The sequence below is a fragment of the Enoplosus armatus genome, chromosome 13 (assembly GCF_043641665.1).
Source record: "Enoplosus armatus isolate fEnoArm2 chromosome 13, fEnoArm2.hap1, whole genome shotgun sequence".
Lineage (NCBI taxonomy): Eukaryota > Metazoa > Chordata > Actinopteri > Centrarchiformes > Enoplosidae > Enoplosus > Enoplosus armatus.
The window spans coordinates 60524-72637 of NC_092192.1; the positions used below are offsets into that span (position 1 = coordinate 60524).

At 41.7% G+C, this 12114-nt stretch overlaps 1 protein-coding gene across 6 annotated transcripts; it reads right to left on the reverse strand.

Moving 5' to 3' along the window:
- Window positions 1-601: 601 nt before the first annotated feature.
- Window positions 602-5650, reverse strand: mat2b (methionine adenosyltransferase 2 non-catalytic beta subunit methionine). 6 transcript variants are annotated; one of them, XM_070917380.1, is made up of 7 exons: window positions 5520-5650; window positions 4271-4462; window positions 2729-2843; window positions 2461-2613; window positions 2178-2371; window positions 1913-2026; window positions 602-1731 (listed from the first exon to the last, which is right to left on the reverse strand). In XM_070917380.1, the coding sequence occupies exons 1-7, from the start codon at window positions 5547-5549 to the stop codon at window positions 1558-1560; spliced, it is 972 nt and encodes a 323-aa protein (XP_070773481.1). In that variant the 5' UTR covers window positions 5550-5650; the 3' UTR covers window positions 602-1557. The 6 variants fall into 6 exon arrangements, with proteins under 6 accessions (XP_070773481.1, XP_070773480.1, XP_070773478.1 ...); XM_070917379.1 differs by having other exon boundaries at window positions 4271-4465; XM_070917377.1 differs by having other exon boundaries at window positions 4271-4480.
- Window positions 5651-12114: the final 6464 nt, after the last annotated feature.

Sequence of the window (12114 nt, forward strand, 5' to 3'; positions counted from 1 at the left end):
CCTTGATCTGAATGAATGACTCAGACCAGCCTTGATATAAAGATCTGTCACATGAATGACATAAACATGTTTAGGCACTGCTCCTCTCCATGAACTGTACACATAAGAAACACATATTTTTAATAAACAGCTTTCCATTAAATCTACTGTGCAGATTCATGTGCCCAAGATGACCTGCTTGACCTCTTTTAATTTTAGTGTTCCATATCCTTTCCTTTTTTAACACCCCTACTCTAATACCATGTTCCCGTCATGTCAAAGAGAATGTGATCACAAGCTGCCAAGTGGAACAAAACGCTGACGTCATCCTCCTAGTTGTAACTCCAAGTGGGAGATGTCTGAATTTCAAACAGCTGCAGTACATTAGACCAGGTCCACATCAAAAGCTTTCAACTTTGAACAGTCTGTTGTGGCTTGAAGCAGTGTTCTGTGTTCTTTACATGTCTGGTTTCTTCACTGTTCTCTGATCAGCTTCATAAAAAAGACTGATCCTTGTTCAGTTTGTTTTGATTTTTCACAATAACTCCTTGAACTCCTTTTTCTGCGCCCCATTTATGAAACGGAAGTTTGGTTTTGAAAGAAATAAAAACAAAAGGTAAGATTCAGTATTTCAGATGTTTAATGTGAACAGCTGACAGTCATTTACGTCAACAAACAACCAACATGAACTACAACAGAATCACACGGACTTCACACTAAATGTCCTCCTGAAACCAGCAGCTGATGACACCACAGATATTTAAAATGCATTTTTGTTTTATTCGCTGAACCACTTTTTGAAAGAAACACCTTTGTAATTACAGATTCCAATTACAGACTTTTGTTTTGAAAAATAAACCAGTAGTTAAAACAAATGTTTTTATTTTTAATAATGATGTTATCAAACCAAAATAAATATCAAATTTAAACTCAGACTTTCTGATATGAAAGAAATGAGAACCTTCTGACTGGATGTCAGGAGGACACACATGAACAAACAAGCAGTTAGATTATAATCTGATAATAATTTGAACCTGCAGACAGGCTCAGGGTTTATTGACTAATCACTACATACACATATTGGAAATATATTGGAAATATATCTGTACACCAATCCACCTGTCTGTCTGTCAGTAGTACATGTCTCCCTCTCTCTCTGTCACATCATGTGTCTCACCTCAGGCTCTGCCCACATAGCTGGCCTAAAACAGCTGTCAATTAACAGGTGGACAGTAAATTAGTGTGTTTTCATTGGTCCACTTCAGGTGCTGGATTTACCTGAGAGACACCTGCTGACATCATCAGTTAATGAATGTAGACATTGATGAGAGCACCTGAATGCATCATCAAATACCTCACTCAGGGGATCAGGCGATACGTAGGACAGACAGGTTGTGTCTTCAGGTAAAGACTTGTTTATCAGTGAAGCCTCTGGATTGGTTCACACCTCCTCCATTTATTATGATGTCATCAGTCTGCAGGGGGTGGAGCCAGAAATGTGACACAGCTAAAGACAAGTAGGCGGTTCCTCCATCAACTGTCTGATTGTCTGTCTCTCTCTACTTGTCTGTCTGTCTGTCAGTGGAAGACTGTCTGTCTCCAGCGTTTATCAGGTGTGAATGGCCACAGACAGTCGGTGATGGCAACAGTGAAAGGTCGCGCTTCGACACTCAGGTTCAGCAGCTCTAGACGAGAACAGTTTAACCGACTGTTGATTGGACGAAGAGTCGACGCTGCCGGCTGCTCCGTCAGCTACAGACAGACAGACAGACAGGTGTATTAATACTACAAATACTTATACTATAAATTATTTAAACTACAAATCATCATGTGAGAACAGTATTTCTAAATTATACTGACTGATATTTGTTAGTTACAGTACTGTGAATATTTACAGGTATATCAGTAAACATATTGATTGATATATATTTACAGGTATGAGGTGGTTGGACGGCAGGTTGAAGGCCTGAGCGATTGCGACAGCCATCTCATATTTGGTCATCTGCTCTTTAGCTGAGAAATGAAAGATTCCTCGGATAGACGGGTCCTGGTAGAGAGGCAGACAGGCAGTGATACAGGTGGAGAGAGGGTGAGACGGGGTGACACAGGCAGAGGATGAGACTGACAAAGAGGGGTTATGACAGACAGTTGGGGGACAGACTGGTAGCAGTCTCTCTTTCAGAACATCAGACAGTCACCTGTCTTGCTTTCTCTGACAGTTTCCTGCAGACTGCAGCTACGTCTCGGGTGTCAGTGGGGAACCTCTGCAGGCAGTGATCCAGAGTGCAGCTCTCCGCCGCCTCCTGGACTTTCAGCCACAGTGATGTCACCGCGCTCTCCGACACTGACTCCACCTCCCCAAACAGGACCGGCACCCGCAGCACCACCGCACCTGAGAGACAGACAGACAAACAGAAAGGTAGAGAGAGACAAACAAAGACAGGTATAGAGAGACAGACAGGCAGGAACACAGACAGGTACCTGGACAGTGTCTGAGTGTCTCTCTCTCTCCCTCTAGTTTGCTGCGTCCATAAACGTTAAGAGGATTCGGACTGTCGTCTTCTCCGTACGGAGGGTTCCTCCCATCAAACACGTAGTCGGTGCTGATGTAAAGGAGGAAGGCTCCACAGACAGCTGTATATATACACACCATTATCATCATCATCACACAACATCGATAAAGATCTACATGTTGTAACAAACTATTTATAATGATGAGAGGAACATGGAACAACATGTGATCACCTACCTGCCTCCTTGGCGAGTGTGCTCGTGGCGTGCACGTTGAGATTCACAGCTGCTTCAGTGTGTCTCTCCACAACATCTGGACGTCTCTCTGCTGCACAGTGGACGATGACATCAGGCTGAGACAGAGAGATTTATTTAGAATATAATGAACCCCAGGGTCTCCAACCAGTTGGACCTGCCCTGAAAACCTCCATAGGAAGGTGTCCAGGAGGATCCTGATCAGATGCCCGAACCACCTCAACTGGCTCCTTTCAATATGAAGGAGCAGCGGCTCTACTCCAAGCTCCCTCCGAATGTCTGAGCTCCTCACCCTCTAAGGCTGAGCCCAGACCCCCTGCGGAGGAAACTTATTTCAGCTGCTTGTATCCGTGATCTCATTCTTTTGGTCACTATCCAAAATTCCCGACCGCAGGTGAGGGTTGGCATTTAGACCGACTGATTAATCCAGAGCTTCACCTTCAGGCTCAGCTCCCTCTGAACCACAATGGTCCAGTCCAACGCCTGCTGACACTGCACCAATCTATGTGTCGATCTCAGGCTCCATTTGACCCTCACTGGAGACCCTGAGATACTAGTATCTATATTAGTACCATGACCTCAGCGGTGGTCTCCTACAGTCATTCTGCCGCAGCGCACTGCTGCTACTAAACTTTCTGACAATAATTAATATCAATGGGCTATTAATAATATTCACTTGCACACTGCGAGCATGATAACACCCTAATGGTGGCTAGCTCCCACGATAGTTCTCAGTTGTCTGAGAAGTTCCAGACAGGCAAGAATGGTCCTCTTTAAGGCAGCACATCTTGTCTGGGGCAGGTATGTACATAAAACAAAAATTATGTTTCATGTAATTTTGTTCCAGGACATGGACCAGCAACATATAATGGAGAAGCTGGCATCACAGATTGACAGATGGGGGCAGCTCTATCCTGGCCTCAGTGAGCTGGCTGCCAATGGCCTCACAGTACCGGTATCCAGTGTGGACTGTGAGCAGGGCCTCTGCACACTGAACAGGGACACTTTAATCAGGTTTTTATTATTCATTATTCATCGATTTCTTGCCTCACCCTCATCACTCCCACCAGACTTATTGTCTACGGTTTGGTTCTTAGGCACCCTGTACTGCACACTGTACTGCATACTGGACAAGCTGTTTTGGCTCCACCAAAGCCGAATGAATGTAAAATCAATGTGGAGAGCCTGAAAACTAACTAAATGACCTAATGGTTGTTGTTGGTCCCCAGTGGACTGCGAGTTTTGTTTTCAAGCTTTTTGGGTGTTTTTATTTATCTGCTCTAGCTTTTCCAACTTTTTGTACACAGAGTAGTAGAGAGTAGTACAATGTGCAGTACAGAGTGCAGCACTGTACTCAGTGTACAGTGTGTAGTACAGTGTGTAGTGCTGTACAGCGTGTAATGCCGTACAGCGTGTAGTGCCGTACAGCGTGTAGTGCAGTACAGCGTGTAGTGCAGTACAGCGTGAAGTGCAGTGTGCAGTGCAATACCGTGTGTAGTACAGGTTGCAGTATAGAGTGTAGTACCTTGTACTCGTGCAGTAGTCCCCTGACGGCGTCCTCGTCTGTGAGGTCACAGCGGAGGAGGCGGGGTCTGGCTCTCCTGTATCCGGTTCCAATAACTAACCAGCCGTTGCTCTGAAACTCTCTGCAGACAGCTCGACCAAGAAGACCCGTTGCCCCGGTAACCAGGACCCTCGGAGCCAGGACCATAGCCTCCTCCTCGAGTAAACAGTACTACAATCAGGACTAACATCAGTTAACAAATCAGGACCCTAAAGGCCGGGACCACAACCTCCTCTTCCTGGAATACACAGCACATCAATACTACAAGTAGTACTACAATCAAACTACATTTACTTCCCGTTAGAGTCTCTTCAGATCAGATTTTTAATTAATTTAAACTGTAACAGCTGATTACAGATCAGATCTATTGTCTCTCACTCCATCTGCAGCTGTTTGATTAAAGACGGGAAACATCTGGAAAACACCTGGAAAATGTCACATCAGCAGCATTAGTGCACATTTATCAGACTTACGTGTTACGTGCCAATGAAATCAAGTATTTCAGAATCAGAAATACTTTATTGATCCCCGGGGGGAAATAACACAAGTTACATTTATTTATTCAGTTTTTGAAAACGTAATAGAAATCTAATGTCTCCTCATTTTTTCGGTGATGAATCTTTAAAACAATGTTCAAAGAATACAAAAGTAAAAGGAAAACAGAAGCAGTAAAGGAGTCTATGTACAGTCGGTGAATAACTGATTCAGTATTTACAAGCTTTAAGCTGTTAGCACTGTTAGCTATTTACAGGTGAGTGTTTACCTGAACCAGCTGCACGCGGCCCGGGCTGAAGATAATCCTCAATTCTGCGCCTGCGCGGCTCATCTCTCCTCTGTCTGATCAGATATGTTTCTGATATTTAATACCTATCAATATTGATCACTCAGTGCCTCTCTGATTTTATGATGCGCAGTTTGTTCTCTCTCTCTTCCGCTTCCGCTCCACCCGATCAGCTGTTTGCCGTAAAGCAGCTAGCTGCTAGCTGGTTAGCATACAGGCTAACAGACCCCAGAGAAGAAACCCGGACTGACGTGAAATAAAACGAAAGCCGAAATGATTTCTGAAACATGTCCCGTTAGTTTACAGAGACCCGGAGACGTGGATCAGACTGAAGCTGCGGTGATTTCAGATAAAACAGCTGAGCCCTGATTTAACACGGAGACACCAGAGTTGGAAAACACGAAATAAAAACACAGTCTGTGAATTTACCTCAGAACCTCTCAACTCAAATCCAGGCATCTTGTCCAGAGCCAGCCCACAGACCAGTAGAGAGCAGAAGCAAAACCTCCCGGTGCAGAAGAGTAGTTTTAACGGTCTGTCAGCTACTCTTCTTCTTCTACTTCTTCTTCTTCTTCTTCTTCTTCTTCTTCTTCTTCTTCTTCTTCTCTGATTTAATGGCGGATCGGAAACCAACGTGTATCAGTACATACCGCCACCTACTGTAGTACTGATGTGTGTAGCATCATGACAGAAACTGATGCAGATAATTATCAAGTGCTGCAGTTATCCAGAACACGCCTAATTGAAATGAGTCTGCAGGTACTAATGTTGCACCCACGAATCACACCGGACTCGGGATGAAGAAGTTTTAAGAAAACTGAGGTGTTATTTTGAAAGAATAAAAAAAGAACAGTGGTTTGGCTGGTCTTCAGTGGCTTTACTGATATTCTGGATGTAACTGCCAACTCATCTCATAGTATCAAATTCACAGAAGAAACAATACATTGTCTAAGTAATTCCATGTAAAATCAATAAACATAATATGTGCTTATATAATGAAGTATTAGGAATTATGAATTCTAATATTAGATTTATTATTTATTTTAGGTTTACTAACTACTAAACTACAATATATCTTATCTGTATTTACGATGTAGCTTGATTCTGCATTCTATTCACATTCCATTACACGTCTGTGAATATTTACAGTTGCTATGGCAACAAGTGACGTTAGCACATAGTAGCTAGCTTAATTGAATCGTCCGAACAACACTAACCCATAAAATTACCGCCAATGTGTTGTCTCAGGTTAGCTAACAGCTTAAATCCCTGAGGAACTACGCTAGCATTATAACGGTATGCAGTTACTTACGTCATAGTTCCCTCATGCCATGTAACAAAGCACAATACAAACAATGTCAACAAATTCAGTATGAAGGGTACACTGCTAATAAAATATGGAGGTGCTTAGGTGACATTCACCCACCTGAAAGAACAAAGAAAACGAACAGTGGTTTGGCTGATATTCTGGATGTAAGGCAGGCCTTCGAGTGACGTTTGGTGTTACGTAATACCATTCAAATCCGACCCCACACCTTTTTACATTTGGTCTCAAATCTTTCAATATGATTATTTCATGTATATTTTTCTTTTATTCAAATACTCTAACTCTCTCCATGGGCTTGCTGAATAGTGTTAACCGTGGCGCATCACATTTTCCTTTTAGTGACCAGCATATAGCAAGATTTTGCTACTGAAATTTGAAGTCATAAGACCATCTGTCTACAGTGAATATTGATTTCTCTACATTTCAACAAATGTTTCCCCTTTTCTAGATTGTTCTATCATCTGCATACAACGATGACTGTATACCTGTTCCTGTATTTTCAAAGATATCATCAATCATGATGATCAATCATGAATTAAATAGAAATGGGCTGATAACGCAACCTTGTGGGGTATCGTTCTATTTTAACTTAAAATGTTCTATCTGATAGAAAATCCATGATGTTGCTTTTCTTCTTCTTCTTTGTCTTGATGTTTTGGTGAGTAAATAACAACATGCTGCATTACTGCCAGCTACTGTGGAGTGGAGTTTTCATGTTTTAAAGTTTTTTTTTAATTTTCAATATATCTTGATGTCTTAATGCTAAAACAAAGTTACTGTCTCTGGTGGGCAGTGACTCTGCAGTAGATGTGCAGTGACTGCAATAGTGTATGTGCAGTGACTCTACAGTAATAGATATGTAGTGACTCTGCAGTAAAGGTGTGCAGGGACTCTGCAGAAGCAGATGTGCAGTGACTGCAATTAAAGATGTGCCGTGACTTTGCAGTAGATGTGCAGTGACTCTGCAGTAGTAGATATGCAGTGACTGCAGTTACAGGTGTGCAGTGACTCTGCAGTAGTAGATATGCTGTGACTCTGCAGTTTAAGGTCTGCAGTAGATGTGCAGTGACTCTGCAGTTAAAGATGTGCAGTTTCTTTGCATCACCACAGTGTTGTCATGGTGACACACAGGTGGGCAGTTAAGGTACCCTTTCACCTGGAGGGTTAAACACAAGCTCAGTGGTTGAGTTGACAGATACACACACACTGTAACACACACACACAGGGGGTGGGGGTGTTAGGGGGGCGAGCTGCAGCCTCGTCTGTCAATCATCTACTAAAATAGAAACCTGCAGTCTGATACCGACTCTCTCTCTCCATTTATATCTATGTCTCTTGACCGTCCTCTCTCTCTCTGAGCCTGCAGTCTGTCACCAACACTCAACCTCTCTCTCGCTCTCTCTCCTGCAGGACAGTCGCTGTCGATTGGCCCAACATTGAGCCTGTGTTTAACCGAGTTTAGATTGAAACAAACACAATCACGCACAGACAGTTCGGGACCAGAACTTCCTCTGAACTGGCTCTGATGGATCAGAAAACCTGAAGGATTCTGGGTAAACATTACTGTCAACTATGAAATGTTCCTTTAAAGTTGGATTTTAATCACTGAAATAACCGTAGAGTTTGAATCCCCCAGCAGGACCAAAAACTTCAGAGGTAAGAACAATTCTAAAATCATCTGATCTCAGAACTCCTATTGTGTTAATTATTTGTTTATTGAATTTATTGGTTTATTTTTCTAAAATCTTGTCTTTGGTGAGAAAAGAAAGAAAGAGAAACCAAAAATTTGATTTGTCCACAAATGTTTCCACATTTATTCAAGACTTTTTATTAATTTTCTGTTGAGTTGCAGCTGTGAAACAACTCTAAAAAAAACATTTCTAAAAGATATACAAAATAAAAGTTTAATGCTTTCCAACAAACTTTAAATTAAAAGTCCTGAATCAAACTAGTTCAGAGCAGTGAAGTCAGGTTTGTATTGACTGGTCAGGTGTTTCATTCATGCTTTACCATGATTGGTTCATTCACAGCTGTGTGGCCATAGCGTCCAATCATATTAATACAGGTGACATTTTAACCTGCTGATTACCTCAACCTAACGTATTTTTATTAATGTTACATTCATGTTTGAATGTTTACTGAGAAGAGATGACACATTTGATAGAATTATTGACTATAAATCTTCAGGTCTTTGATGAACATGTTTCTGCCTGAAGTTAAACATCAGACATGTGAAGTTGGTGCACAGTTGAAAGATAGAAGACATTTACTATAATAACTTCATGTGTTTGTTCGACTTCTTTCCTAGCTTCAGGTAGACTTATCTTAAAACTAGCTCAACTAGCACACTGTGTTGCACCTCTGAGATGTTTAACTTATCAGTATGATGATGCATTATTACATACTTCACATAAAAACAGCAGATTTTCACTGTGATTTATCTACATGAATAAAAATACAACTTTTTATTCTAATATGCAATATCTATCATTAAAAGAAAAATTCAAACGAGTAATTTACTAAATCAGGTTGAACTATAAAAACTTAAGAAATGTCTCAGCTAGTAAAGACTTTGGTAATGTGTAGATCTCTTGCTAGGAAACATCTGTAGCGCTGTCCAATCAAGAGCGATCGTCGATGTAAACAGGAAGTCACTGTAGCATCAAAAGCTAGCATAACTTCCAAAAAATTACAATTTTAGAGGCTCAACATCTAAAACTCAACACTGATGTTAGCACGATGCTGAGTTTGAACTTATGAACATCTGCTGACACAGACTTCAGAGGCCCAGATGTCAGAGTCAGGATCAGAATCATCTTTATTGTCCAAGTGAACTTATACAAGGAGTTTAGTGTCTAGAATGTTGACGACATTCTGAGTTACTTTAACTGCATCACTCTGCTGTCAGTAACAGACATCAACAGAAGTTTATCAGAGTTTATTTGATCTTTAAGAATCTGGTCTGTTGATCTCTGATTGGATAAGGTCTGTTACTCTGCAGTAGAGTTGGAGTCAGACTCTGTAATCTCAATAAAGGACACAGTCATGAGGACTTCCTGTTTACAGATGTTGTTGCTCTGCTTATTGCACCTCATTTTTTGATGGCTTCTGTCTAAAACATCTTCTATTGTACACCTGAGGTCTGTACTACTAAGCAGGAATTGAGGTTAGCGAAGTAACTTCAGGGTTAACCCTGCGTTTTCAGGGTTAGGAAGGTGGTTCACTTCTTACTGGGCTATATCACCATGGTATCTTATGCTGCACACCTAACCTGCTCGGAGCAGGTTATGTTCCAGATAACAGATCAACTTGTATAAAAGCACCGCCGACTGACCAATCAGCTCTCTTGGAAAACAGCATCACCAATCATAGAAGATCCCGTGGAGTGCAGGGCGGATCATGAGAGGGTCTCTTAGGGTGGCAGAGTGTTTTTTATATGAGAGATATAGATTCTGGTCAGAGGGAATGACTTCTGTGTGCATGTCATTGTGCTTCTGTTCTGATATCTTCCTCCAGCAGAGACTGACTGAAGCACTGAAGCGGTGTACTTGTTGTTCTCATAAGATATGAAAGTAAGCCTACTCACCGCTTTGAATCATGTTTTTATATTTATGTTTTATTTGTTCCGTTTTAATCACCGGGAATGCAGCCGACAGAATAAGACTAAAACTGTCCAACACGCCATAAGAATTCATCTAAACAACATAAACCCAGAACCTTGAAAGTCCAGGTAAACCTTCAAATGCTGTAACATGAGGCGAGGATGGAGAAGTGAACGAAGTGACTTCTTCCCTGTAGTTAGGATTAAATAGTTTCAGAGGTTTTAAATACATTTATTAGTGATCTCTACTTAATATTTTTGATGTTTCTGTTAATTAGTGAAACTTTCTGTCACAACATTTTATCTTTCATCTCCACAGAGACTTAGAGAGACGAACAATCAAACAGAAACTGTGAACTATGAGCACCGGACTGGACGGAGGAGGAGGAGGAGGAAGAGGAGGGAGTGAGTTCCTCATCAGTGCTCACCGCTGCCCTGAAGTAGACCTGCTGCCTCATCGCGACTCTGAGACACAGATCCCTCCGCTGTGTTCACTAGTTCCTGCTGAGAAAAGCTCTGAGTTCACCTGTACAGGTCAGTCTGAGGCAAATTACTTGGACGTCTTCTCCATCTGTCGCTCTGAGGAAGAAGAGGAGGAAGAGAGTATCAGCGACTGGTCGGAGGAGGATCTTTCCCTCCACTTCTCTCCCTCTGTCATCCTCCCATCAGACGATGAAGAGTCAGATCCAGAGAGCGGCTTCGAGTGTGTCGACATAAACGTGGAAACACTGGTGAGTTTCATTGTCAACTAAATAACTAACAGTCTAATTTTGTTTTCACATCATTGTGACAACATCTAACTAATTAAATAATGAAATAACAAACTAACAAACTAATTTATTTTTATTTTCATGTTATTGTAATGCGTTAAAACTCGGCTCAGGGGGAAGTTTGGATAAAGCAAATAAACACAGGAACACATCAGCTCTTATATATTATATATTATATTTATATATTACTGAAATGTTTTTCAAAAACATAGAAATCATAATCATAAAATAATGACGATTAAAATTACGTGATCATGCTGTGAAATTATTGATCGTCCTATCATATCAATCATTTTATTATTTGATCGCGTCTGTGTTTTCACCTGTCACCTGTCCTCCAGGTAAAAGGTCAGGAGGGGGAGGGGCTTAAGATGGTCCCAAAACGACGGATTCAACTGAAGAAGAAGAAAGACGCCGAGTACATCATCGACCGGGAGAAACTACAGGTACGACTCCTACCTATTCACCTCTCCCAAACTGTTTACCTGTCTGTTTACCTGTCTACCTGTCCAGGTGATACTGAAGGATGGACCTGCTGAAGGGGGAGGGGCTAACAGTGAAGTGTTAGCCAATGAGCTGCTCTGTCCCACTGCTCGTCATCGCCCTGATCTGTTGCTACGGCAACACAGTATGCCCACCTCCCTCCATGCGCACTCAACCACCAGCAGTGATGTTGACAGCTACAGGGTCTACAAGGGCCTGGTCGCAGGGGCCAGTCAAGGTAACAACACCTGCAACACCTACTTTTCAGAGAGCCCCGTCCCTCACCAGAACCTGTTAAGCTGATACAACATCTGTATGATCTGTCTCACCTGTAGTTTCAGGTGTCCTATCACAGCTGTAATGTTACAGATGTTACATGCACAGCTTCATGTTAATGTGATTATCTATTTTCTGCACCTGCTTCACAATAAAAGCTTTCTCCTCCTCTAACATTGGAACTGCTTCATCCTTGTTTGATTCAAACTTTTCTCCACCTAGATTTAGACATTTACTCATTTATTTTAAATACTGTAAGAGTGAAATGTAAATAAAGAAGCATCTGATAAAAAGGTTCAGTCAACCTCCAACACTTAGTTTAGATGTATGACCACTTCCTGTCCACAGTCTGAGGTTGAAATCATGTTTCAGTCTTCAGTTTGTCTGTTTGTTGTTTTTAGGGTTTCATGTTGGAGGAAACTCGAGACAGCGACTACAGAAGTCCTTCTCTTTGGACGAAACTAAAACAAAGATGGCGTCCTGCATCATTAAGAGTGTTCTGTCAAAGAAGATGCAGGTGGAACAGAACAACTCTAAAACCTCCTCTCTGCAGAGGAAACCTGCAAT

Bases quoted from the DNA above. Each gene is read 5' to 3' on its own strand.
- mat2b (XM_070917376.1), bottom strand. From the start codon at position 5,135: ATGAGCCGCGCAGGCGCAGAATTGAGGATTATCTTCAGCCCGGGCCGC. The intron at 4,481-5,072 runs GTAAACACTCAC...TCCTGATTGTAG, and splicing joins GCCGCGTGCAGCTGGTTCAG to TACTGTTTACTCGAGGAGGA. The intron at 1,732-1,912 runs GTAAATATATAT...GTCTGTCTGTAG, and splicing joins CGTCCAACCACCTCATACCT to CTGACGGAGCAGCCGGCAGC.